The sequence below is a fragment of the Myodes glareolus genome, chromosome 19 (assembly GCF_982192425.1).
Source record: "Myodes glareolus chromosome 19, mMyoGla1.1, whole genome shotgun sequence".
In the NCBI taxonomy this organism is placed as follows: Eukaryota; Metazoa; Chordata; class Mammalia; order Rodentia; family Cricetidae; genus Myodes; species Myodes glareolus.
In genome coordinates this window covers 29425977-29453762 of record NC_142044.1, presented here as the reverse complement: position 1 = coordinate 29453762, position 27786 = coordinate 29425977, and the positions used below count along the sequence as shown (strand labels likewise).

Here is a 27786-nt window from a genome sequence, read left to right as displayed (position 1 = left end):
GGGAGGCTCACAGTCCACTTTCCTTCTCTTCATTCAGAGACTGGAGGCAGAGTCCCTGGAGAAGCCCTTAGATCTTGGCCCCTGTCCTCCATTCCCTGCCCCCAGCAGATAGGCAACAGCGCAGACCTTGCCCTGACTTGCCTCCAGATCCCAGGCTAGTGGGCGGGCCAAGATCAAATCGCAGCCCTGGAATGTCCATTATCCCCTTTCAGGGGCCCAGCTTCTCCCCCTTCTACCTTCTTCCTCCCTCCAGGCTCCGGCTCCTTTTAGTGCATGGAAAAGAGGAGGAGGAAGAGGAAGAAGGTAGAGGAAAGAGGATGAGAAAGGGGAGCTCTGGCCAATGAATGTCAGGATGTCGGCATGCAAACATAGAAGAATTTATCTCATCCATTGTTTTAAAGTCCAGAGCAAGCTTGCGTTATCAGACAATTGTCTTCCAGGCAGGTGTCACATTTCCTCAACCACCTAATGCAGACCCCATGCCAGTGTTCCTGCTTCCCATCAAAACAAGCATGGGAATGGGCTGTGAGTCCTACAGTCAGAATGGTGGGGCTATTGTCCCGACTCAGCTTTTTGAGACACATACACCCTACCTTCATCCTTAGTATTACTGCCACCATCATCATTATCACCATGATCTCTCTCACCATCATCATAATTAACATCAACACCTTAATCCCCGTCCTCACCACCTTCCCGATTTCTGTGGTCACCACTGTCTATATCACCACTACCTCACCATCATCACAATGCCCTTATCACCACCATCGCTATGGTCACCATTACCGCTATGGTCACCATTACCATCGTCACCGCTATCATCACCACCAACAGCAGCAGCAGCATGTCGCCCGTTTCCCTCTCTTGCACAGTCCCCTGGAGTGCTCACTGACTTGGCTCTCAGGGCCAGAGACTTGGCTAACAGACTTTAGAAGATTCCCGGCTCTGAGCCCTGGATAGCAGACATCTGTCCTGTTCTGCACATGCGTGGTAGGGTTGTGAGACCAGTCACCCTAGTGCCTGTACTCCGGGACTAGAGGCCTGCCTGAAGCCCGAGTCTTCACTTGCTTGGGATCCAGCGTTGCTGCTGGGACAATGGAACTGTTTGCTGAGTCTGCAGGCCTCATGTGTTTGCTCGCTACTCCTTCCCTCCATCTTCTCCACACTCCCCACATCCCTGGAATCTAGCGTGAACCTTTAAAGAGACAATGTTGTGTACCACCCGATTCTGTGTTACCCTCCCCGGGCCCTACAATGCTGCATCAGGGATACTTTCCCCCAGGACACTCGGCTTGTAAACCTGGCTCAGAACCCTCCAAATTCACCTCTCCTCACCATACCCAGAGCCCTTGTGTCTATTTGTCAACCACAGATAGACATTTCTAACCGTTATATCAAAAGGAATCAGAAGCAGGTGAAACTGACTTCCATTGTATGTTTTGTTGAACCCAAAGCACAAGACTATCTAAACATATCCAGTCAACAGAAATCAGGGTAGGAGTCAGAGCATCTGCTGTCCTGGATTGTCTCCACTGAGATCTGCTATCCAGTGGATCACTCAACATGGCTTTAGGGCCCAGTGGCTGCAAAGTGCAGTGAGTGAGGGTCTGGACCACAGCACACTCTGTCTTCTCAGTGAGCAATGTTCCAATGCATTGGTCTACATGGAGACTAAAGCCACGAGTCAGAACTGAGTGGGCCATCCTTAGTCTCCAGTGACTGGCAAGTGGGCCATCCATGGTATGCCGACCATAACAGCTCACATGCCAAAGCGTAACTCTGAGACCTTACAGTCACCCTCCCAACCCTTAGTGGCTTCTAGGGCTGTGGAAGCCTTGTCATGGCTATGACTCCTTCCTTGCTCTCAGGGGAGCCATTTTGGGGAGAGTCTTGTGGTTCATGGAAGATAGTGGGGGCACCAAGCAGGTTTTAGAGTTGGCATCTGCTCCAAGCAGTCTTGGCAGTTCCCTGTTCAGTTGTCTTAGACAGAGCTGTCACTAAACGCTGTGCTGTGTGGTGTGTGGGTTTACCAAAGGACCAGAGGTCTGTCCAGCCCAAAGGTGGGGACCATGTCTGTCAATGGGGTAAGGAGCCCTCCTGAGACCCATCCCTGAATAAATGCCATACTGGGGTGTGTGGGGGGGAGCTGAGGCAAACTAACTGTCAGTAGCCTTCCCGCAGCTCCCTGACAAGCCTGTGGTGGGGCTGAGCCAGGCAGAGACTTAAAGGCACTGCAGGGCTCTGATCTGGAGGTGAGAGTCAGAGGAGCTGCCAACTCACACCACTGCTCTGTATATGGAGACTGTCTGTGGGTCCTGCCCAATTTCTCATTTACAGCGGAAATTTCAACACACGCCCAGGTCCCTGAGATTCTGGGAACAGAGAATAAGTTTGCATTCCCTACCCAAACAATGAGTTCTTTCCTTTACACCACCCTGCCCCTGTCTCTCTCTTACACACGTGCACACACACACACACACACACACACACACACACACACACACACTAATTGTATGAACAGCCCACACATATGGACAGGAAGAGAGGAGAAGATTCAGCCAGTTGTAGAACCCACATCCCAGTCTATTTATCCTGAAAGGCATTTCCTTGTCCCCGCTCATCCCTCACTCTAATACATGTGTGGATGACTCCAACCTCCGGCCTCAGCAACCTACCAGTTCTTTTGGGGTCTAGCCTACACATGCTCCATTTCTGCACAAGGACACAGAGCAGGGTAAGACTTCACTGAAGAAGTTTCTAAGTTCAAATGTCATATCCATAGACTGTTAGCTGTGTGGCCTTGGGAAATTTACCTAACCTCTCTGAGCTTCAGCTTTTGCATCTCCGCAGGAGGATGGTTACATTTTCTTTTGATTATGACAGGAATTTCAGAGACGCTGAACATCAAAAGATGTTGGTGGTACCTAAGCATGTCCGCACAGGCATGGCACATGGGTGGGTATTACCAGGGACACAGTCCTTAGAAAGGCTCACATGCTCTACCTCCTTCCTCCTAGCCAGTGGTCAATCAACACTTGTTCAAGCAAAAGAAGAGGTAAAACAAACTGTTCCTCACCCCGAGTGTCAACCGCAACACTGCCATACATAGCAGGTTTGGTGTGGGAGCTTAGGCTCTGCCTCCTCCCCTTTAGATGTCCCCCTTCCCAGCTGGCCTCCCGCTCCTTCCAACAGTCCATTGAGCTACATGCACATCAGACAGTGTCTCCCTCCCAGCCCACTTCCTCGAAGTCTTCTTGGCAATTCTCACTTCCCACATACTTTTCCTTCCATATGGCCAATGAGCATCATTCTTTCCATGGGGCTCCCTGGCCATTGCTGGACTTGAACTCCTTTCTGTGTTATTTCTGGAGGATGCCACGTGTGGAATTTGGCCACAAAACCAGGCACTGGTTTCTGGGCAGATCCCAGCTCTTTACTGTTAAGGGTACCGTGTTAGTGGATATGGGTTTTGAGGCCGTCCGGGGACCTCAGACCTTTGTACTAAGAGGCCTCAAGTCTCCCCAAGAGGTTGGGGTGGGTGGCTTGGGAGCTTTTACTGGAAGCACCCCCTGCTACTACCATGTCCCTCCGGACCCTGGATCTCTCTGCTGAGATCCCCTGAAAAGTTATGATTGTGTCCCCCACTGTCTGTCAGTCAGGCGCGCTCTGACCGCAAGGGAGCAGGCCCCAGTGCGGGACTTACCATAAGCTTCTCCTCCCATGCCCTCACCCTGACTCTGACTGTCTTCTCACCAGTTCTCCATCCACACCCGGCCCTCCCAGGTCCAGCCACCTGCAGGCCTGCACCCAGTCACATCCAGTCCTGAGGCAGAGGCAGACTTAGTTCCTTCCTTCCTGGGCTCCAGACTAGGAGATGTTGGGAGGACTGTGAGTGGAGACACACAGTGTCTGACCCTGGCCACTTACTCATCCTGACTCTGGGCAAGTCCTGAGTCACACCAAACCTCTGCTTCTTTCTGGCCATCCTTTGTGGACAGAGGCAGTATTATAATCATTATTATTGTTATTGGTAGGGTTAGGTGCTGGTACCCACAAGCACCATGCTAGAGGGCTAGAGGACTTGGGTACAAATCGGACAGGTTTATTCTATGCATACAACACCTTAGGGTGCCTGTTACCCAGTCCCAGTCAGGTCTGATTCTGAGCTTCCCTGGAAATAGACTGAGCCTGTACGCATAGGCAGGTAGCTAACCCTGACCCCAAGTGCCCTCAACCATGAATAGACATGACAGCCCCCAAAGATTTCCTTGGCATAATTCCATGACAATAGTCTTGCTTCTTTTTCCCCACAGTCCCTAGCTCTCATGTGGATGTCAGACTCAGTGCTCACCCTGCTGCCCCAAGCTGCCTCCCTTCTGCCTAGCCATCAACCTCACTGCCCCAAGCAGCGTGCCCCCTTGCCCAGCCACACACCCCACCCCGACTCGTGCTCTGCTCCGGCAAGCTTCCTACTTTGCCACGTGTCTCCTTCCCCTGGCTCTTGAGGGTGCAGACTGCTGTTCCTCCCTCTGGACTCAGGTGGGAGAGAAGCCTCCAGAAGCCTTCTGGGAATGGCAGGATAGGAACACACTCACTGAACAAACCATGGAGGGCCCCAGGAGCTCAAGGTGGCAACCAATGCAGCTCGCAAACCCCTAAACGCTGCTTGCTTAGCTGGAATTTGCAGGAAGCAGGCAGGTTCCTTCCTAGCTTTTCCTGGGGTTTCCCAGCACCTCTCCTCTTGGGAGCGCTGATGCTCAAAGTCCTGGGGTTTTCAAACTCCCCAGGAACCCCCTCATGTTATGCTGCTCTGAAATAGGTGAATGATCCACCCCAGATCACACAGCCAGTCTGAAGTGCTGATCCCTCAACTCCCTGCTTTGTTGAGTGTTACTCTATGAAAATAGAGGAAAGAAGACTGGCTCTCTCAAGGGGCGCTCCTTCTGCCTCCCCCCAATCCGCCAGCTTCCTCAGATCCCAGCAGCCCTCTCCCCTCTCAGGGCACCATTCCAACCCATCTTGTCTTGACCCCTCCTCCCCCGAGTCCCTTGGCCTCAGTACCAGATGGGAAGGGATCAGGTACCCCTCACCAATCCTTTCCAGGCAGGACTCACCGTGGCCAGGACGCTGCCCGCCACCAGGACTGCCACAGCTGCCAGCGTCCAGGGCAGGAGCCACCTCATGCCTGTAAGTCAGCGGCACAGGCGCTACCTTTCAGCCCAGAGGATGCAGATGCCTCTCTGGGGAGCGGGGCCAGGACTGGGCTGGCCCATCAGAGCAGTGGAGAGCCTTCCTCAGCCCCCGAGGGGGGGTTTATAAAAGCGACATCTGACGTCTGACGTCAGGCCAACAGACTAGCCCTGCATTTTCCTCTAAAAAAACTTTTCCTGCCTCTCTCCCTCTCTCTCTTTTTCTTCCCTCTGTCCCCACCTCCAGCCCAGCTTGGCCAGCCTCCCTGCTCTGACAGCTCTTAAAGGGAAAGTCCCAGGATTGACTCCACATGGGGAGATGAATTCTCACCCAGCATCCTCCATGTTCCGGGAGAGCTCAGGCTCTCAGGGAAGGAGGGAGGAAGCAGGAGGGTCCAGGCTGGAGGTGGGGATGCCGGAGACACTCTGGGGGGTTTGCAAGGGCTCTGTGTGTGGAGAGGCTCCCTTCTGTCTCACTGTCCTCTTCCCGTGGGCTAGCCTTTCTTCACTGTCTCTCCCACCTCTGACTTAGCTCCACCCAGAAACGACAAGACTTTACCACTGCCATGCCTGGAGGTGTGCACGGTCAGTGGGGTCTGCACTGCTCCTCAAGTCCATGGACACTGGTGGCAGTGCCTCTCTCAGCTGGCTCTTCAGCCAGGACTCCTTAACCCATCGGCCTGCCTTCAGTGCCGTTGGGTATTTCTTCTTCTTGGTGGGATGTGGCTCCCGACCTTAGTCCTTATCCTTTCTAGGCCTAGTCAAAGAAATGTCATGTTGGCCTGCCAAAGAGAAGGGAGCAGAGAATATCCAGATCCACCCCAGGTAGTTCCAGAATCTCTGCACAGGCACTGTTCAGCCTCCTGCCTCAGTTTCTCCTCTGCACTATCCTGTTCCTACATCCCAGAGAGACCAGAGCAGACGTCAGAGGGGCATTATGGCCAGTGTGGATCATCTCCTGGTCATTGCCAGCCAATGCCTGCAAGGGGCTCCTCTCTCCTTCTTGAGTACCATCGCTCTGTCCCATCACTGTGGCACCTCCTTACTGCTACCTGCCTGTGTCCTACATAGTAGGAAGACTCCATTCTGTGCACAAAGCATTCATCTCCCTTCCCTTTCCTGGGAGCTCATTAGCAGGGGATGCTGTCTGTTTGGAGCAGCAGAGACTGTACCCACAGAAATCATTTGTGACCATCACAGACATGACCCCCAAAAGGTGACTCATTCACTCAGACTGGGCCTCTGACCCAATTCTAACCAGTGAGACATAAGAGGAAGTCTTAAAAGGGACCTCATTTCTTAAGAAAAGAGGGTTCTCTACTCATTTTCTCTCTTGCATCCATTGTGATGGCTGGAGCTGGAGCAGCCATTTTGATGTAGGAACAAGGCTGAGGCTGATGGAAAAGTCTGGGTTGCCGGGAGTTTATCTTGTTATTGAACCACATGTGAGATGAGTCAGGAGCTCATCGCCTTAGTCTCAGGTATTCAGGTATTTTGCTCTTTGGAGCCAACTCACATTAACTGATATTTGAGAATTGAAGAAAATCATATACGTAAGCAGGGCCGGAGTGTGGAGCCATGAGGTCGATGACCCGAAGAGCTTATGATTTTCTTCTCATTAGCTCATCCAAATGCTTCTGTAGCTGGAACTCCTCAAGGCCAGCGTGCTGGCAGCTGACATTAGAGGACTCTCCCTAAGTACTGGGGACCGGTGAATCCTTTATGGTCACTGAACAGACAGCGGGCATGGACATGTCCCACGCCACTGACCATCTTACAACTCCCTCTGTGTTGTGGCCAGGCAGGACAAACTCAGAAGCTCTGGGCAATTTTAAGGCTCACACACCAGAGCATCCTCATTGCCGACATGCACAGGGTTGGGAACAGATTTCCCAGGCTGCCTGGGCCAGCCTCAGCTTCTGAGGATTCCGCATCTCCAACCTGCCAAGTGGAGCCTACAGAACACATGCTGTGGCTCCTTCCTCTGTTCTGGGTCTTCTCCCTCCCTGCGCTCCATGAGCCCTGTTTCTTTTCATCCCTAGGGACAGCTAACTCCATCTCTCCAGCTGTGGTGATTGACTGCCCCATGTCTCCATCAACTTCCCAGCAGCTGTTTCTTTAAAAATGCTCACGGAAACACTGTCTTTGGGGAAACCGAGGCCCAGAGAAGAGATATCTGGCAAGCATTTTAGTGTAAACAGAGAGCAGTTACTTGAGTTTAATTCTAGCACCGAGTTCAGGGCATAAGTGGGGTATTGACCCAGGTCAATGGCAGGTGTCACAGCCTGCTTCAACCTCCACTTGCACTATGTTCTCCAAGAACGTCTTCCTAGTACAAGGCTCCTGATGGCTGCCTCGGCTTCCACCGCCTATGACTTTCAGGCCTTACCCTATCTTAATCTCTAGTGAATGGCCTTGACGTACCTACAATTCCCCACGGCAGGTGCAGAGAGCCTCCCTCACTTTTTAGGAGTTTCTCAGAACTCAGTCTCCGGCTGTCATCGTAACTGATGCCATTCCCATGTGATTCATGGATGGACCAGTACCACCTGAAGACAACTGGGTTGAATTCCTGCCCCTGACAACTTTCAGCTGTGTGGCCTTGGAGGATTCACATGAGTTCTCTGTGTTCTTGCTTTCTTCCTGGGGCTCCTGACAGTGAGAAAGTGATGATGATGATGATGATGATGATGAGAGGTGTGTGTGTGTGTGTGTGTGTGTGTGCGTGCGCGCACGCATGCATACATGCTCAGTAGTTCCCTCCCCAAACCACGTCTGCAGAATGATCTCTACCTTCTTGGCCCCTGCCCCGGTAACACTCTCAAGGCAAGAGTCTGACCCGGGGCATTCTTGTGTCCCACACCCAAACCTGCCATCCGTGTACAGGTCGTGGAAGGACTGCTTTTGGCTGTCCCCTTGTTCCTTTCGAAGTTCTGCCTTCTACTTCATCTCAGGCAGGCTCCCTGCACCAGCAGCAGCGGTAACCATGCAGGAGGTGTCCTGGCAGATCTCCCGGAGCAGCTGTAAATAATAAATAAATTCCAAAGAGCGGATGGGGGAAGGGCTTCCAGAATAGGGTCAGAGAACAGCCTTCCTCCACCAGGCACTGAGGCTAGCCTGACCAGAGCCAGATGCACAGAAGATTCCAGACCCAGTCTCAGAACCAGGTACCAAGAGGCCCCGAGGCTTCCATCTGTATCAGATCTGCTCACAGCCTGTTTGTTCGTCGTTTCTTCATCCCATGAACATGTTGGGAGCCCACACTGCTTGCAAGTAGGTGGCAGAGGGCCAGGTCTATGCAGGCCTGGGCTGGCTGTTCAGTATACACATTAGCGGCCTGCTGATTTGGAAAGCTGCCTTGACTGGCTGTGGGTGGATTGAGCTCTGTCAAGCCCAGGCACCCCCTCCTTTCCTGGGACCCAAACCACGCAGGGAGCTCTGGGATACCGCTTTAACTAGATGCTAACAGGAACAGGGTTACTGTTCTACCATGTCCAGCCTCCTGCTTCCCCCAAGTTTTTCTCATTTCCTTTCTCTCCTACTAGGTTCTTTAGCTGAGGTTTACTTGCTGGAGTCTAGCCACAGATAGGGGACCCTAGGACACATCACTACTCATAAGGGGAGGAAAGGGGAAAAAGCAAGGGCCTTGGTATGGTAGCCTAGGTTACTTAAACCATACAAAGGATAATGTTAGCCTCCAGGGTCCTGAGGCGCGGTTGGTCCACAACACCTGGTAGAGGTTAGCAAATGGTTGTTCATCATCTTCATGCTTATCATGGAGGCTCAGCTTGGGTTGCCAGCCTGGGGCACCTGGGCCCAGTCCTCACTCTCAGGGTCCCTTCCCTGAGGTTGGCTGGGGTACGAGGCGGGATCTCCAGTTTCTTTCATCACGGGTCGCCAGGTAAAATCTGCTGTCTTGCTGGTTTGTTCTCTGGTAAGGACACACGCACACCAAGGAGGAGACATTGAAATGAGATGACAAGAAACGCCTTTCTGGTCAGCTTTGCTCGTGTGACCAGCAGATACAGCCTGTCTATGCTTCAAAACCAAGCGCAAAGGTGTCTGAACTCCAGCAGAGACGCCTTTCCCAGCTCCTGCAGGGTCTTGTGGCCCTGCTTCTCTATGCACTTTGAGTCTCTGAGCACATTTGACAACATCCCATGACCCCTCTGCTAGATCAAGATGGAAGCTTGCCTCCCTCGTGTCCTCCGATCTCAGTACCTGTCACACTGGAGTTCACACCTCCACGTCTTGTGCCCACAGTGCCTCTGTGTGGGGGAATGCCCAGAACCCATGAACTTTCACATCTAACTTCCTTATCTGGAGGTCCACCTAATGCCTGTAGTGACTGCAACCAGGGATGCTGGGGTTGGGTTGTATGAAACATCTGCTTAGGGATCCATCTGGGTCTTTGTCCAATATTTCATTCTGTGACTTGGGGTCTGGGTTCTAGCCACAATGGTCTGAGATGGGGGCAAGATGGGTGCTATTGGCCATGGGGGACACATCAGTCCTTTTGAATCTCCATGCTTCTGTGGGCTAACCCTGTCTTGCATGCAGTAGGCACTCAATAGGTATTCATTATGAGAGAAGTGTGGGGGCTAAATAAGTAGCAAAAGACATGAGTTCGAGACCCCAAATCAATGTCAAAATCCAGTCAATATGGCATGAGTTTTAAACCTCAACATGGAGGAGGTGATGACAGGTGGATCCCTGGGGCTCTTTGGTCACCCAGCCGAGCTTAAATTGTGAGCTGCAGGCTCAGTGAGCAACCTTGTTAATTGCCTTTTTAGTTGCTGTGACAAGATACCTGGCAGACACAACTTGAGGGAGAAAGGTTAATTTTGGCTCACAGCTCCGGGGTACAGCCCATCCCAGTGAAGGGGGTCAGCTTGCGTTCTCCTATTCATTCAGTCTGAGAGCCAAGACCACGGAATGTACTACACCCAGTGAAGGTAGGCCGTCCCATCTCAGCTAAGCTAACCTAGATAGTCCTCCAAAGATGTGCCTAGAGGCTTGTCTCCTGGGTCCTAGATCCTGACAAATTGGCAGTGTTAACTGTTACAGACCCTGACCCTAAAACCAAGATGGACACCAGAGGTTGAATTTTGGCTTCCATTATTGCTTGTGTGCTGACACGCATGCATACGCATGCACGTGCGTGCACACACACACACACACACACACACACACACACACATTCACATATACAGGAACATAAACACACACAGTTATAAGTTATTTCATCTTTTCTGGTAGAAGAAAAAGGACGATCATGGTGTCTTTCTCATCTTTTTCGTGATATTAAATTGAAGGGCGTTTTCATCTTTCTGTGTCTCAGTTCTGTGTGACAAGAAGTAACACAGGCTGCTGCTGCTAACTGAGGCTGGGCATGCCCTCTTCATGGCAAGTTAGGCATCAATCTCCTCTGTCTCTCACAGAGGCAAGACCCAGAAAGAAAGACAGCCCATGCTCTCAGGCTTTTGAAGACTCTGAGAGTTTAGAGAGTCATACTGGTCTGACTTTGCTCTCACTGCTTCACACTTGCTCCAACCACCATGCCTGCTATCATGCTTCCCCCGCCACGATGGGCTCTTTACTCTCTGGAGCTGTAAGCCCAAACAAACTCCTCTAACTTGCCTTGAATGTGGTGTTTTATCGCAGCTAAAGAAACGTCACTAACGCACTGCCCAAGGTTCGGGCAGATGCAAGGGTCTCGAACAGCAAGTATTGCGGAGCGTCTGAGCAACAGTCTCCTGAGGTTCTGGCCTCTGGAATACTAACAGGAGGAAGCATTTGTGGCTCAGAGGGCCTGCAGACTTGCTGAAAGAACTGGGCACATGCTGCATCTTGGCTCTTGGCTGGTTTAGGTTGGCAGCAGCTTGGAAGCGGGCATTCCAGGCTGGGGAAGAGAAAGCAGCTGCTGCACAGCTGCCACATTGGGTGGCACACTGCCTCCATCCTAGGTGCCAGGGGTTCTAGGGAACAATGGAAAGAGGGGTAGAGACGTAGATCAAATCCAGTTGGTGATAGGAGAGGCCTAACACCCGAGCCATGCCAACGACACTCCATGGTTCTACTGGGCCCATCTGACTCTGGGTTGATCCCTCATTGAGACATTTGGCTTCAGGCTGGGGGCTTAGGCCAGGCCCTGACTGCCTCAAAGGGGCTGACAGGGGGCATCTCTAAGGGCCTGTTCACCAGGTTCACTGGAAACCCTCAAGGCATCCAGAGCCCTAGGTGTGCACCCTGGGCTTCCGAGTTAGCGTGTCTCCAAGCGGCCCCTGTCCCCACTGAGTTAGAGAAGATCCAAGTAGAAAAAAATTATGAAGGTTGGGCCTAGAGTCGGCCTTGGGAAGTAAGGACACTGTTAAGGGTCTCAAGTGTCACCTGCGTGAGGTAGAAAAACAACTCATTTGTTTCTTTGGCCAATGGAATCCACTGATCCCCAGAAAATGAATACACTCTGTAGTCATCAAGAGGGAAGATGCTCTTGCAGTATTGCCAATTCTAATGGAACCTTGAGCAGCCCGAGGAAGGAGAGAGTAAGCCTTGGGTGGAAACAGCACAAGATCCCATTACGAATAGTGGACCCTGGGCAAAGGCTTAGCCCAGAAGTGACTAAAGGAAGAGCACTGGGAACAAAGCCCCAGCAACCACCACCATGTGCAAGGGAGTCAGAGGCACACATTTTACAAGGTAGGTAAGTGTTGTAACACACACACGAGAGATGCTGCCGACAGCTGTGAACAAAGGGAGGTGGACCTTAAGATGAACCCAGAGAAGAGTTAGGCACTGGAGAGCATTGAGCAGTGGATGATGGGAAAGTTCAAGTGACTTTAGTTCTCTCCTCCCAGGGAAGTGCCATCTACCTCAGGGGAACTGGAAAACTGGAAGAACAAAGATTGTAAAGAGGAGAAAGCAAAGTGGAGAAGGAGAGGGGGGATGAAATAGTGTGCTGAGAGGAGGGAGGAGGGGAAGAGGAAGGAGCAGGAGGGGAGAGGGAGAAGTCACATTTGTGCCAAACCAAGTTCAGGGCTCTTCCCAGCAGCATCAATTCTAATACCCAGGTGGAACACAAGCAAAATGTCTTTCCACAGGTGAGCACTGAAGACACCCGTGACACCCGTGAATGACACTCATGAGTGAGAAAAAGAATAAATCAGTCATTGACCAGAGAAAGTAGAGGGAGGAGCTGAACTTGGGAGCGTGGGTACCATGTTGTAGACATGGAGGGGGGAGGAGAAGGAGTCAGAGAAAGTATTGTCTTCTCTGGGGCATCTGTGCAAAACACTGTGGACTTTATTGACCAAAATGACAGAAGTTTATGTTCTAATAGTCTGATATCTTTGGATCAAGGATCCAGGTTTCAGCAGGGCCTGCCTTTCTCCTAGCCTTGAAGGTAATCATCTTTACCTGTGTCTTCTTAGATCTTCCCTCTCCTGGTTTAAGAGTCACATTGGAGTAAGGAGCCGCTCCGGTGATACCATTTCATTGCAACTGTGCCTGTAAGAATCTGGCTCCAGATCTGCCAAACCCTCAAATTCAAATCTTGAGACATGCTGACTGATTTTTCCCCTTCCTTCCTTCCTTCCTTCCTTCCTTCCTTCCTTCCTCCCTCCCTCCCTCCCTCCCTCCCTCCCTCCCTTCCTTCCTTCCTTCCTTCCTCATTTCCTCCCTCCCTTTCTCCTCTCTCTCTTTCTTTCTTCCTTCCTCTTTCCCTCCCCCTCTCTCTTTCTTCCTTCCTTCTTCCCTTCTTCCCTCTTTTCCTCCCTCCTTCCCTCTCCCCCCTCTCTCTCTTTCTTTCTTTCTTCCTTCCTTTCTTTATTTCTGTTAATGTAACAAGAACTAAGGTTTCCTGGGAAGTATGGACCTCAGGTGAGGTCTCTAGGCCTATATCACAATGGCCTACAGGTAAGTATATGGAACACTTTCTTAGTTAATGATGGATTACGGAAGGGCCTAGCTCACTGTGGGTAGTGCCATTTCTGGACAAATGGTCCTGGGTTGTATAAAAAAGCAAGCTGAGCAATCCATGAAGAGCAAGCCAGTAAGCAGCATTCCTCCATAGGTTCCGCTTGAATTCCTGCCCCCATTTCCTTTCAGGAAAGACTATATGCTATAAAGCGAAATAAACTGTTTCCTCTCCACATGGCTTGGGGCCATGGTGTTTTATGACAGTAATAGAAACCTAAGTCATGTGGGTAGGACTTTCAACATCTGTGTCTTATGGAGGACACAGTTCAGCCCCTGGCAGAGTGCTGGTTACCCACAGAGGTGGAGTTGAGGCCCAACACCTTTGAGCTCATTCACCACTTTAGTTACCCTCAAATGTTCACTGACATCACCAAGACGTTTTTCTGGACACACTGTTGGTACCCACAGTAAATAAGTAGTGGGGTACTTGCTCAGGGCCTGATCCCATCAAGAAAGCCTCAGACCTCATCCGCAGGATGCCACACCCAACTATAGTACTTTCTTACCCTCATACCCTTCAGAACCAGGGTGACTCAGGGGCGTCTGAGCAGCTGGTCTCTGGCTCTGAGTGTGCTCTGGCCAGATTTCCTTACATCTATCATCAGTTCCCCCAAGGACAGGAAGTAGATGTGCGGAGGCACAGGCAGAGCCAGATATGGCTTAACAGTTTAGAAGACTGAGTTGGGGAAAGGAAGGTGGTTACCGGGTCTCTCACAGAGCACAGGGACTGGCATGTGGCGGGGACAAAGAGCAGGTCTGTGTCAAGCGATACTTCCCTTGGCCTCAGTGCAGTCAGCTGGAGGCAGATATGATTTTTTTTTTTAATCTGGCAGGAGGAAGTGCAGGATTTCACACTCTGCGGAGGCTGTGAGAGCCAGACAGCCCTTCCCCCAGTACAGCATCTTCCTGTCAAGACTGTCTGGGAATCTTGGACAAGAGCAGGACGGGATTCCTCCTCATGCCTCTGTGGAGGGTGACATGCTCTGGAGTTGAGTCTGTGGGTGATGCATCATCCAAGAGTGTTTCCAGCCCTATGTTCAGATTCCAGGCCACAGGGAGAGACAAGAATGTCACCATGCTAAAACAACGTGACCATTTCCTCTCCCTCTCTCCTTACTCAGTGTCCTGGTTGCCACTTCTACCTGCCTTTTATGGAGTGTGGGTGAAATAGGTCATTTTTTTTTGTTCCATGCCTACTTGTGTGCTCACCCAAGAACCAGGCCTGAGATGACGCAGAGGGGCTCTAGAATAAGCCACCACAGAAATTAGGGTAGGTCAAGAGGTTCTCTGTGTCAAAGAGGCAAAGCACTAGATAGGTAGGTCATGCAGGATGAACAGGATAAGAGAGAGAGGATTGCAACTTTAGGAGGAGGAAGAAAAGAAGAAAGAGGAGGAAAAGGAGGAAATACAATTGCACTGTTTCAATAGAACTCAGTATTTACTGTTTGCTATACAATACTAGGTGCTATTTAAGGCACCTTGCACATGTTAAATCTATTAATCTTCATGACAGAAAAAAAATGCTTTCCTCACACCAGCTCCATTTTACATACAAGCTGAGTGAGACACAGAGAAATTATGACATACATCCCGCTGGCTAGCCAGTGACAGAGAACATTCCAGAACCTGCTCCTTATCTGCCCTCTAATTCTCTGCGTGCTTTAAAGAGAGACTCTGTCCTTGCTTATTAAGCACCTATTGTATGCCAGATACAGGAAGGAATTTGGATCTCTGTAGCTCAGTAGCCATAGTCTTGATCTCTAAGGAAATTAACATATAGTAAAAAGTCAATGCCAACTATGTCCATTATGGTTTTAATTGAAACAAGTCCAAAAGATTATGGGAATATTCGGGGGCCTTTTAGTAAGACCGAGGATGATGTCAGAGGTAGATGGGAGCTTATGGGTATGATTACTTAGATAGGAGAGAGCGTGGCTTTCTTTTCTTTTTGTTTTTTTTTATTTATTTTTGTGTGTGTGTGACTTTCTATTAGTGGCTCGGACAGACAGAGTTCTGCGTGTTCATGAAATTTTAAAGACTTCAGCATGACAGGGTACTCTGAGGTGCCAGATTCTTCTAAGCACATATCACCTCATCGAACCCTGTACTGTCCTCCTGAGGGAACACTTAAAAGGGGTCAACAGGAGAAGTACATGGTTCAGACCTTTTAGAATGTTCTGAATGGATGCTGTGGGGGAGGAGGCACATGATTGGGGGAGCATTGGCAACAGGAAGCTCAGTTGGTGAAGAATCCAGTGAGTCTGACAAGTGACTGGGACTCAGAAACATGCGAGGAGCAGTGAAGAGGCCTGATGCAGAAAGAGATGTCAGGATATAAGTGGGTCCATTCTCTGGGTGACAGGGGTGCTGAGTTTTCAGCTGGGGCTAGCAAAAGAGATGGAGGGAGATGGGGGCATGGCTGGACTGGGGAGAATGGAAGGAAGTAGGGGAAAGGGCTTTGTCATAGCCATGTTCCTGGGTGGATAGACTGACAAATGCCTGGGCAGGCAGGAACATTTTAAAAGGTTGCTGAAGAATCAGGGTTCAGTATCTGTGGGCAAAGTGGTGAGTGGGGATAAAAGTCAAGAAGACTGAGCCATCGGCCCAAGCAGTGTGGTTCTCGGGGTGACAGAAGCAGCAATATATGTCCTCATGGGCTGCAATGATGGAGGCGTTGTGGAGGTCACAGATTTGGTGTTGGCATTTAAGGCAGAGCTGCAGCCAAGGACTGCCTCCACACACCATAACACCATCCTCAAAGTGCATGGGACTTCCCACATCCAGGATTCCCTCAGCAAGGACACCTTTTGCAGCCTCAGAGAGCTCACCTTCCCTGCCATGGACCATTTGGCTCTTCCTACTAGAAGGTAAAGAGCAGTTATAACAGTTGTATATAAAGACCAGATAGACTCTATGAACTGAAATAATCTATACACATGATCAATTCTAATCAAAGATTGCATGCTATCTTGAAACTTCCTTCTTTATGTTGTTTGAACTAAGTGTCTGGTCCACATCTGATTATGTATTGAATTAAAAGCCAGGAGGAACTGGGAAGGAGAAAAGAGGAAGCAAAGAGAAAAGAAAAGCTGCTGTGTGACAAGGGTCTTGTACCCTGTCACTAGTATTATTTGAATAAAACACTAATAGGCCAGTAACCAGGCAGGAAGAAGAGGTGGGACAACGAGAACAGGAGAATTCTTGGAAGAGGACAGACTGAGTCTGCAGTCATCACCCAGACACAGAGGAAGATGAGAATGTCTCACTGATAAAAGGTACCAAGCCACATGACTAACACAGACAAGAATAATGTGTTAATGTACGATGTAAGAAGTAGGAGTGAGTTAATAAGAAAGTCTGAGCTAATAGGCCTACCAGTTTATAATTAATGTAGACTTCTGTGTGTTTCTTTGGGAATGGCTGCGGGACTGGATGGGACAGAAACTACTGCCCACAAATGGTACCAATGTGGACAGCTAAATCCACTTAAAATCTGAGAGAGTTTGGAAAGTAATTCTAGAAAAAAAAGAACAGAGTTAAGCATGGCTTCTAGGTAGCAGCATTTTCTTGAAGGGGCTCTGTTTGCTAGGGGCAAGTGCATCTCATTTAAGAGAGGCTTCTTGATTCAGCTTTAGCTGCAAAAACCTTATAGCTGTTTTAAGAGGACCTACCAGCAAACACTTAAATAGTGTTTATGAATAGCATGCTTCTTGGTGGCAGCATGGACCTTGAAACTCCATAGAGTTCTGACAATAAACATGACTCCTGCCAGTACCTCTGCTATGAAGCTAGATTCTCAGAAATCTAAAGAGTGGGGTGGATACAGCTGTCAAAGTCACAGCTTTAATCCTAGCCATATCACTTAGCAAATTAAAGATTCGTGTGGTCAGAAAAAAGAGATATACAGTAATGATAGATTCAGATGAAGAAAATCTCTAAATAGTTTACAGTGTATTTAAGAATATATGTAGGCTTGGAAGAAAAAAGAAAAAGGATAAAGTCCTTAAAAAAAAGAAAGAGAGAAGTTGGGTATGATGGCACACACCTTTAATCCCAGAACTTGGGGGGCAGAGGAAAGTGGATCTCTGTGAGTTAACAGACAGCCTGGTCTACAAAGTGAGTGAGTTCCAGGACAGCCAAAGATACACAGAGAAACAGCATCTCAAAAAACCAAAAATTAAAAATAAAAGAAATAGAGTTTAAAATAAAGCCACATAAAGATGGAAAATATACAGAAAATCTGAATACTGTATGTTATTGTGTTGTCTTTGAATTCTTTGATGGCTGAAGAAGGAACAACAGCTGTTAAAAGACATTTGATTATTAATGCTGTTAGATTAGTCCAACAATCTAACAAAGCAAAATCTTTTGCTTTGACTTCAAAATTTAAGTCAAAATATATGTTACTTTGTAGAAGAGATTTTGTTTTTGTTTCCACAGGAAATGAGAGGCTGTGGATTCATTTTGGGTTAAGAAATCACGTTTGATCAAGGAAGACCACCTGAAAAATCTCTGATAGGAATGGATGTCTCAGGTGATCCAACATTTCAGAGCATGTCTCTTGGAGTTTCCTCTGAGTTCTATATCCAGAACAGCCTCAAGACTTCTGGCTGAGAAGATCAAGCCTCACAGAATATTCTAGTGAGGACTTGAACTAAATTTTCTTTTTGTCCCCATAAAATTGTTCCCAATGAGTAGGAAGTAGCCTGGAAAACTATCCCCACAGTCCCAAAAAATGGATTATGGATATTTATTTATCTTAGTTGATTACAATTTGTTATGGATAATGGTCTGGAAAAAAGTTAAACAAAGGAGATTAGATTCAGAGTTCTTGTTTCGAAAAAAAGGGGGGAAGTACTGTGGAACAACGGTCTTGTACCCTGTTACTTGCATTGTTTTAGTAAAATGCTGATTGGCCAGTAGTTAGACAGGAAGTGTAGGTGGGGTGACCAGGCAGGAATTAGAGGCGGGGCAACGAGAACAGGAGAATTTTGGGAAGAAGAAAGACTCAGTCTACAGTCATCACCCAGATGCAGAGGACACAAGATGAGAATGCTTCACTGATAAAAGGTACCAAGCCACGTGGCTAACATAGACAAAAATTAAGGGTTAATATAAGATGTAAGAGTTAATAAGAAGCCTGAGTTAATAGAGCAACCATTTTATGATTAACATAGACCTCTGTGTGTTTCTTTGTGATGATATATACCTTCAGTGTATAAGGGGGCTTGCTGCCAACCCTGAGGACCCGAGTTCAATTCCCAGGACCCACATGGTAGAAAAAAGAGTATGACTCCCACATGTGGTCTTCTGATTTTCATAAAAGCACCCCAGTGCCCATGACTCACTCCAGAAACAAAGTAAATAAATGGAATAAATATTTTCAAAGAGGAAAAGGAAAAAAAAATAAGATGAGTGAACTGGTCAAGGTGTGTAGATGTGTGGATGGATGAATAGATATGAGGATGGATTGGTGTTCGAATGAGTGTGATGGATGGACAGAGAGTGATTAAATAGACAAAGAACTGAATAAGGAGCAAGGCACATGCCTGCACACATACATGGGACTGCATATGACTGGAACACAACTTTTGCGAGTTTGCCAGCAATCAGCTTGGCAGGGCAAGGCAGAAATCTGTGCTCCAGGGACTTTAGAGAAAGTTGACGGTATTGGGGTAAAGCACTGGAGAGCAGAGTCTTGGTATACCTATAACTAGTACAATGCAAGTAATAATGACTCGGTGGTGAGCAATGACTTGTGCACCTTGTCCGTGCTGCATCCTTGCTGCCTGGCACATTGCCTGGTGAGAGCTGGTGTACCCCTCGAAGGGTCTGAGTTCTCGCTCACTCTCATATCCTTCACTGTGTGTCCCTGTGTGTGTCCTTCCCTTCTCTAGGACTAAGTTACCTCTCTGAGGGACACTCCACTTCTTAAGCTTCCTGCCACCTTGGCCTCCAGCCCCTTCCTTAGTTGAGGGCACTTGGGGACAGCTTTTGGTTTGGCTGGCTGGCAGCCTCTGGCTGGGGAGGCATCTGATCCCCTTGCCTCTGCAGACTCTCTGGCAGCTCTGGCTCTGTGTGGGCAGCCATCCCACATTGTCCCCAGCCTGCACTTACCCTGGTCACAATACTGCCTGTCTTCTCTTCTTCAGATCTGGGTTAGATAAGCCTTCTACATTTTTGTTATTCCCCTGTTCTCTGAGTTTCACTGGTCTCTTTTCCATCTGTAATGAAAATTACAAAAATTGGACACCATGAGCTTCCGTGAAAAGCATACTAAAACATTTAGAAAGTCTGGCCGCAGATTGGTGCTCGGAGTCAGCCGCTACTTTTAATTCCAACTTATGTGTGTTTATGTCTACAGGCCTATGTGTTTTTGTTTGTCCTGTGTTTATATGAGTGTCCTGTGGGTGGTGGGCAGAAGGGGGTGCTGGATCCCAAAAAGCTGGAGCTACACCTGGTTGTAAGCTACCCAATTCCAGTCCTCCAGAAGAGTAAGAAGTTCCCTTACTCACCAAGCCATCTCTCAAGCTCCTGGTTGACAATTTTGGTTTTTATGGCCATGTTGCTCCAAACCAGGGTCTTATACAAAGCAGACACATGCTCTACCACTGCCACATCCCCACTCCTTATGCTTTAAGAAAAAGCGTACACATAAGTTTAATTCTCAAGCATAAGTTTTGTTGTAATTTGAGAAGTTTTAAACATTTTCTACATATATGTATATACTACATAATTATTTAAAAGCTGAAGTCATGCCATTTTTCTGATTTACTTCCCCACAAAAGACATCATCTTATTTAATAATACAATTTTATTATATTTAATATTACACTGACTAGCTGTCAGCCATTCTACATGCAACTCAGAAGACACAGGAACATTTTTATTAATTCTGTCACATGAAAGTGTATATAATTTACCAGGTAAGGGAAACATTTTATCTGTTGCTTTTTTTTTCTTAGAAAATTAATTGAGAAACTAAATAAAAATTTCAGCACCCTGATTTAAGCAAAGCATTATTGACCTATAGAAAGGCATTCAACAATACCTTCTATTCTCATATAGTTTTGCAAAGTAGAAGAGACATAGTTGAGCATATATATTTTAATTCTTTATTATACTTAATGAATGTTATAGTAGATAACTCTTGCAGGCAATCAAGAATGAAACAAAAATTGTTGGGTTTTTTTTTTTTTGAGAATTTTCTACTGGTTCATTTATTTAAAGTGACACTACACTATGACTATGGTGCCTTTTCTGGGGGTCTGGTTTGAAAGGGGTGTGTATTGTCCTGTTTATGTAGAGTCACACCCTCTCACTGGGCACAGATTGTTTCTGGCTTTCTAGTTGTGCAGCAGGCTTGCGATATGGAACCAGTTATATTAGACCTCAAAGCATGCAATACTTTTTTATCACCCACAATGCATTCCTATGGGGTAAGGCCTCGGTGCCGCTCTGATGTCTCTGAAGCTTTTTGGATGCCATCTTTATTCTCCTTTCACTCGCCCCGGCATCTGTCTCTAGAAGCCCAGTAGCCAGACACCACACACAGCTCGTTAAAGAGTTTCAGATGTGTCCCTTTGGAGCCCGCATCACCCTCTCTGCATGTACCCTGCCAGGAATGAAGGGGAGAGGGACCGGGGACTCAGGGAGGCTGGGGCATAGGGAGACACTGCTTCAAGGAGGCAAGAAGGATGCTCCTCGTGGCGAATCTCATTTGCCTCAGGGGTTGGCCCAGAACTTCAAAGCACAACTTTGAAGCTGCTCTTGCAAGTCCTCCAGGCTGCTGCTGTTTGTGTGGGAGAAGCCAGCACCATGTGTTTCTGGTTTTATTTACTCCACATAAGGAAACACTGGTGGGAACTGGGAAGCCACGGGCTCTACACCGTGCTGGGTGCTGGGTAAGACCGTTTGCTTGCTGTGTGTGGATGTGGTACTTCGGTGACTCCTGGAGGACCCTGAAAGTGACCTATGGAGGTCAAAACATTCAGCAAGTCCCTTTGCCCTTCCTGTAACTCCCTGCTTCTCAAATTCTCTCTGGCTGCCTGAGCAACAGGTCTAGATAACAACCTCTCATGTTCTTTCTGAGAGTCCACAAACAAGTGTCCTCTGCTGATCCTTCTATTCTCATCCTTCCTACCCTCAGTGCCCCACCTATACCCCTGGGGGCCTCTGGTCTTCCTGTTAGGTAGCCATTTTCTTGATTTGAAATTCTCTCTCTTACAGGAAGGAGCAACAGCCCTTGCAAGTGACTTACAAAGTCCACGAAGCCCAGAAGTTACGAAGTCCCTCCTTAAGGTTATACAAGCCGTGGCAACTGCTTAGGAGGGGTAGACTCTCAGGCTGGCAGAGACCACCTGCAAGCCATGCTGGAAGTTCCAGAAAAGTAGCTTTCATGAGTCATCACCCATGCCAGACTGGGCCTTTTGCTAATGCAGCTACTTTTGGATCCCCCATGCATGCTTCTTTCAGTAATCCAAAGCAACTCATTGGTTCACCAGGCTAGGTCTGGGGTAGGATTATTTCTTTAGTCTTTTATCAGGAACCTTTCTGGGATGAATAGACACTTGCTTACAATTCTTGAGTATTCCTTCCTATCTTCTATTCTCTCCCACAGCCTCACTCTGCCCCCCAGTCTGAAAAATGCACTCCTGATCTGATCTGTACTGGGTACATTGCGTGTTCCCAGATCTATGCCTACCTGGAAGGAACCTCGGGAAGCATCTCAATTTGGAAATGGGCTTCTATCGATGTTGTTAGTTTAGGATTTAAAAAATCATCTTGGGTTGAAGTTGAGCCCTAAATCCCGCATTGCTGTCCTTAGAAGAAGAGATGAAGGCAGAAGAAGTCACATAAACAGGAAGTTCGGTGAAGATGAAGATATAAATGAAATGACAGCTGTAAGCCCAGAGATGTCAAAGGTGGCATCCATAGATGTCAGGGAAAGAACCAGACACCCCCACCCCCAGACTGCTAAGGAACCAGTCCGGACAGCAGGAACTGACGGGGAGTATGCCTGCTTATTGTGACATGATGGGGCGGTGAGGTGCAGAGACACTGGGAGTGGTCAGACATTGAGCCCTGACTAGGAAAAATCATCCATTCCAAAAGACTCTTGTCCAGTTACCAATGTTGTCCTGAACAGTCACCTCGTCCTTAGACCACTGCAGTTTTATTCTGTGTCTTCCATGTTTTCTAGACATGGTCTCCAAATTTCTCCATCTCTGTGTGTACCTTTCTCTGTCTCTGTGGTGTGTGTCAGAGAAGAGAGAAAGAGAAAAAAAAAACCAAGGTATGTATGTCGCTTCAATTTCCCCCAAAGCTTTAAGAATACAGGAGAAACTTTATTCACAGGTACAAACAAAATACCACAGCAGCCATCTCTACCCTCTCTAGTCTCTTAGTCCTTGTGTCATATTTACAGCCTCTCTATTCTATTTCCTTCCCATCTCCACTGTGAGTCCATCTTTATTTCTAGAAGCCCCTGATCTAAAGCCTCATTGTTGTTCAGAATTCCAGTGTCACCCTCCAGTGGCTGTCAAAGCCATTTCCATGCCGATGGACTCAGACTGGGACCTCAAGAGCATCAGACTCTCCCTCTACCTCTTTATCTATAAGCTAACCCACAGTGGCATACACTGTATGTCATCATTGTCCTTCTTCCTGTCCCCGTGTGTACTTCAGGAAGGAAAAGCTTTGTAGTCTCTCTTGTTAAGACCATGACGTCTCAGAGTAAAGCACACTACAGGGACTCCGTGAAGATTTGATACTGGAATGACTGAATGGCTGAATAAATGAAGGAAAGGATGAATTCTGGTGCCAACTAGACCTTTAACAAATTAACTGTACTATCCAGTAAGATGATCGGCGTCCTCATCTTTATTAGAGATCCAGTGCCCATGTCTGGGTTCGAGAGATATGTCAGATCAATAAGATAGGTCCTGAGTGAGGAGCTTAGGTGGCTACCACATGCCACGTCCCCACCTGGCACCACTAGCCTGGCCACACTGTCCCTATCCCTGGTGAGAATCCTTGCCCTCCTCCCCTGCTGCTGCCACCATCTCCAACTCACCCAGGTCATGACTGAGGTCTGACTAACTCTGCAGACATCCCTGCTCCCAGCCTTTGCACTCTCCTAACATGTCTGAGGCAGCCCTCTCCCGTGGCTACACAACGTGCTGAGGAACCCGAGCTGATCTTGCGTCCTTCCCATGGCTCACCACCATGAGCTCACTCAGAAGCCATGTAGGATTTCAGAGATAATGGACGATCCATGCCTGCCTGTGTGGACAAGTTTGTGGCTGGCTAGAGACTCCCGGAGCCCACAGTAGACCTCAGACTTCCACCCCTCTAGCTGCCTGTTGCTCTGTTCCTGGTGGTTTTGTTTCCCTGCTGTGAATGATGAGCCGACATCTCAGGAATGCGGTGTAAACCAGTGTCAGCCTTGTTCATACACGTGGCCCAGAGGGGGAACCCAGACTCAGATGCGCTGTCTAGACCACTCATTCATCTGACAGATAAGAGCCGGAGGCGAAGAGAGGCTTGGGCCGAATGAAGGAGGAAGCTGGATTCCAGGCTCACTTTCACAGCCAAATGGAACCGAAGGCAAGAGGACGGGGAGGCCTGCAGTAGCGTTATTAATGAGTGTCAGACAGTTGTGGGAGCCCGTCCTGCTCTGAAACCATCAGTTATTTGTGATTCCCTGGGTCTCAGTCAACAGCTCTGAGATGCGATGCTCTCATCTGTAGAAAGGGCCCAAAGCACTCACTTCACAGAAGCAGTTGGACAGAGTAAACGAGAATATTCACAGTTTTCAACACAATTAGAATTGCAGCGCCAATGACCTTTGACACCCAAAGGACCGGCTGTTATTCCCATTTTACTGAGAACGCTTAAGTAGGCTGAGCAAATCTCCTAGTAAGTGCAGGCTAGAACTAGAATCGGAAGTTCAGATTTAATCCAAAAAATCAGCTCCATGGTATCGGTGATTATCTCCAGTCAACAGTGATTGTCCTTGCACCGTATTCCTACTGGGTACTGGGTGTCAGGCACTTCTCTTCTCATCGAGGACACAGCAGCATCCACGCAAACTGGATCTGTTCCCAGAGAGGAAAATCACATAATAATTACTCACCTTACCAAGCAAATGATGACAGATCCTGTCAATGCTGCCGCAGGGAAAATCAAGGTAGCGTGGTACGTGACCCTAAGGCAGTGCATTCAGCCGAGTTCAAGGAACGTCACACAGAACTGCTGACACCTGAGTTATCACCTGAGTCCTGAGCGAGAACAGAGACATCAGAGGTAGGGGGCTTCGGACAGATCAGAGGAAGTAGAATCCTCTTGAGAAATGCTGTGCCTTTTGTTGAAGAATAAACAGGAGGGGGGTGGAGAAGAGCCCTGAGTACGGAGAGTATGTGGTGAGAAGACAAGAGATTGGCAGGAGCTGGGTCATGGAGTTACAGGTTAGCTGGCCAGGTAACTTAGGTACAGATGGAGTCCAGCATGTGTGTGTTAGCCAGGGTTTCACCAGAGGAAACAGGTAGTTAGGATGAAATACACATTGCACACGGGACCTATTAGACTGGTTTACAGGATAAGAGCCAGGCCTTTCAACAATAGCTGCCTGCATGTCAGAGAGGCTGGTATCTCAGTAGCTGCTCAGGTTTTGAGGCCAGTCTGTTGCTGAAGGCTGGAGAATTCCTGAGGGCTAAAGAAGCTGGGTGAGGGCAGCCAAGGATGGTAGCTGCAGCAACAGCAGCCACAGCAGGACAGATGCTATGGCAGTTTGAAAGAGAATGCCCCGTCCCATGTTTGAATACTTGCTCACCTGTTGGGAAAGATCAGGAGATGCGGCTTTGTTAGAGAAGGAATGTCACAGTGGACAGCTCTGAGGTTTCAGAAGCCTCCCGTCTTTCTCACTGTGCTCTCCCTGAGTCCTGCTTGTGCGATGTAAGCTCTCCACTGCTTCTTTAGCTACCTGCATCCATCTCTTCAGTCCTTCATCATGGACTCTAACCTTCTGAAGCAGTAGGACCAATTCAACGCTTTCTCTTATAAACTGCTGTGGTCATGATGTTCTATCATGAAGACAGAAGTTGGTACCAGGAGTGGGGTATGTGAAGAACCTGATCATGTGGTGTTTTGGAGGAATGCTAAAGCTGAACTTGGCAATGTTATCTGCGTGGTTATAACTTCAGAGTCATGAAGAATACACAGGTGATGGGTTGTAGAATCTTCCTCGGTCATCAAGGTGAGTTGCTGAGTCCAGGCAGTGTGTGGCTGAGCAGTACATGCATGAAAGCCCTGAGAGGCCATTGCATGAAGATGAGAAAGATTCACAAGATGTTAGAAGTGCCAGAGCCATGGAATATCTACCAGGAAGAGCTACAGTTGGAGAGTAGAACTCACTAAGATGAAAGGGTGGTGCCATCTAAAGCCTTTGGCATCAGAAATGGACCTACAGGATTGAAGTTTACTCTTCTGGCTTTCAATCTTTCTTTGGTGTAGTATTTCCTAAAAATACCCCCACTCATGCCTTTTGAAATGGTAATATATAGTTTGTATCATTGTAGGTTGGAAGTGTGTGATTTGCTTTTTGACTTTATGGGGGGTTGCAATTAAGAGATTATCTTGAGTCTCAGAAAAGACTTCGTACTTTAAAAGTGTTGGAACTCTAAAAGACTATGGGGACTTTTGAAGCTGGACTGAATGCATTTTATACTGTGATACAGCCATAGGCCTATGGGAGTTGGGGTGGGCACTGTGGCAGTTTGAGTGAAAATGTCCCTCATAGGTTCATATGTTTCAATACTTACTCTCCAGTTGATTGAACTGTTTTGTAAGGATTCAGAGGTGTGGCCTTTTTGCAAGAGGTATGTCCCAGGGGGGCAGACTTTGAGGCTTTAAAATCCTTCCATCATTTCCAGTGCTTTTCATATGGGAATAGATAATGAAAATGCCCACTGTAACACCTGCAGGTAAAAGCAGAAAACAGCTACAGCAAAAGACTTGGAAGGAGGCACTACTGAGGTGGGAGGAGCCACAGGCTTTGCTTTCGCTAAGAAGACACGTGACAGGGGCTGGAGAGATGGCTCAAGGGTTAAAAGCAAGCACTGGGTGCTCTCCCAGAGGACCCAGGTTCAATTCCCAGCACCCGTATGGTGGCTCACATCTGTCTGTAGCTCCAGTTCCAGAGCTTCTGATGCCCCCACACAAACACACATGCAGGCAAAATATCAAAACATAAAATAATCATAAATGGAAAGAAAGAAAGAAAGAAAGCTTAAAGAAAGAAGACATGTGACAGGCGACCATGTCAGTGTGAGATGAGGAAAATTCCGATCACTGCTTCTCTTGTTCAGTTCCACAGGGTTATAGGCTTGCAGTCCCACGGGAGGAAAGAATTGTGCATATGTGAGAGGGTGAGTGTGCAGGAGGGGCAGAGAATATCTATACACTGGAGTGTTTTTCGGAGCTGTGTTCCTCTACACACAGCTGGGCAGCTGCTCATATGAACACACAGTGATTGTGATAGCATGCACGTAACATGGGCAAGCTTAAGTCAGACCAAATTCCAGCATGGAGAGGGGAGATCGGCACAGACTTCTACCCTTAGCTGAAGGGCTATTGACAATTAGTAGCTTCTGGGAGAGGAAGAGTCCATCTTGTTTAAGAATGTAGCCCCTGGCGAGTTGGCCAGGCTCCAGCGGAAGGCTACACACCCCAGAATACATCCCAAATTGGACCCAATGGGTGAAAAAATAATACACTAAGTTGGGTGGGTAGGAAAGGGGGTGTGCATCTGGGAACAGTTAGGAGAGGGGGTGAATATGATAAAAACATACTGCACAAAAATCCCAAAATTCTAATAAAAAGCTTACTAGAGAAAAAAAACTTAATAGGGAAAGTATGAAAGAAGAACATCTGTGGAAGAGACTGGATGCTGGTGTGAGCCTTTGGCTGTGAGCATCGAGCCTTCTCTCTGCTCACTCCCAATATTCACAGTTTGCCTTATTATTTTTTCCTTATATTAGAACATTTCTCTCCTTGTAAAATTATAGGTTAATTATGCAACCAATTACTTATCTTTTCCCTGTTGTCATTTAGCTAGGTTGTGTCTCCCCCCACCCTCATTGGCATCTTCTGAGCACCCGGCACTGTCGCTAACGTGTTTGACACATGCCGAGTGGGTGGATGCTGCTATGAACAAATGGGAACAACAGAGAAGGAGGGAGAAGAGAAGGGAGATTGAGGGGCTGGCCAGGAGGGAGCTAAAGGAGAACATGGCCTAACCCATCTTCTTAGACCCTGATCCTGTCTTAGTTAGGGTTTTTATCCCTATGAAGAAACACCATGACCACAGCAACTCTTAGAAAGGAAATATTTAGTTGGGGTGGCTAGCTTACAGTTTCAGAGTTTTAGTTATTATCATGATGGTAGGGAGCATGACAGCGTGCCGGCAGATGTGCTGCTGGAGAAGTAGCTGAGAGTGCTACATCTTGCAGACAACAGGAAGTCAACTGAGACACTGGGTGGTATCCTGAGCATAGGAAACCCCAAAGCCCATCCCTACAGGACCACACTTCCTCCAACAAGGCCATACCCACTCCAACAA

The 27786-nt window shown here is 48.1% G+C and overlaps 1 protein-coding gene across 1 annotated transcript in view; it reads right to left on the bottom strand.

Annotated features, from left to right (window-relative positions):
- Ccn4 (cellular communication network factor 4) overlaps positions 1-5400 on the bottom strand; it is a 31298-nt gene extending 25898 nt beyond the window's left edge. The window contains exon 1 of the mRNA XM_048457428.3: positions 5115-5400. Within this exon, the coding sequence (XP_048313385.1) occupies positions 5115-5183 (69 nt within the window). The 5' untranslated portion in view covers positions 5184-5400. The remainder of the gene's footprint in view (positions 1-5114) is intronic.
- Positions 5401-27786: the final 22386 nt, after the last annotated feature.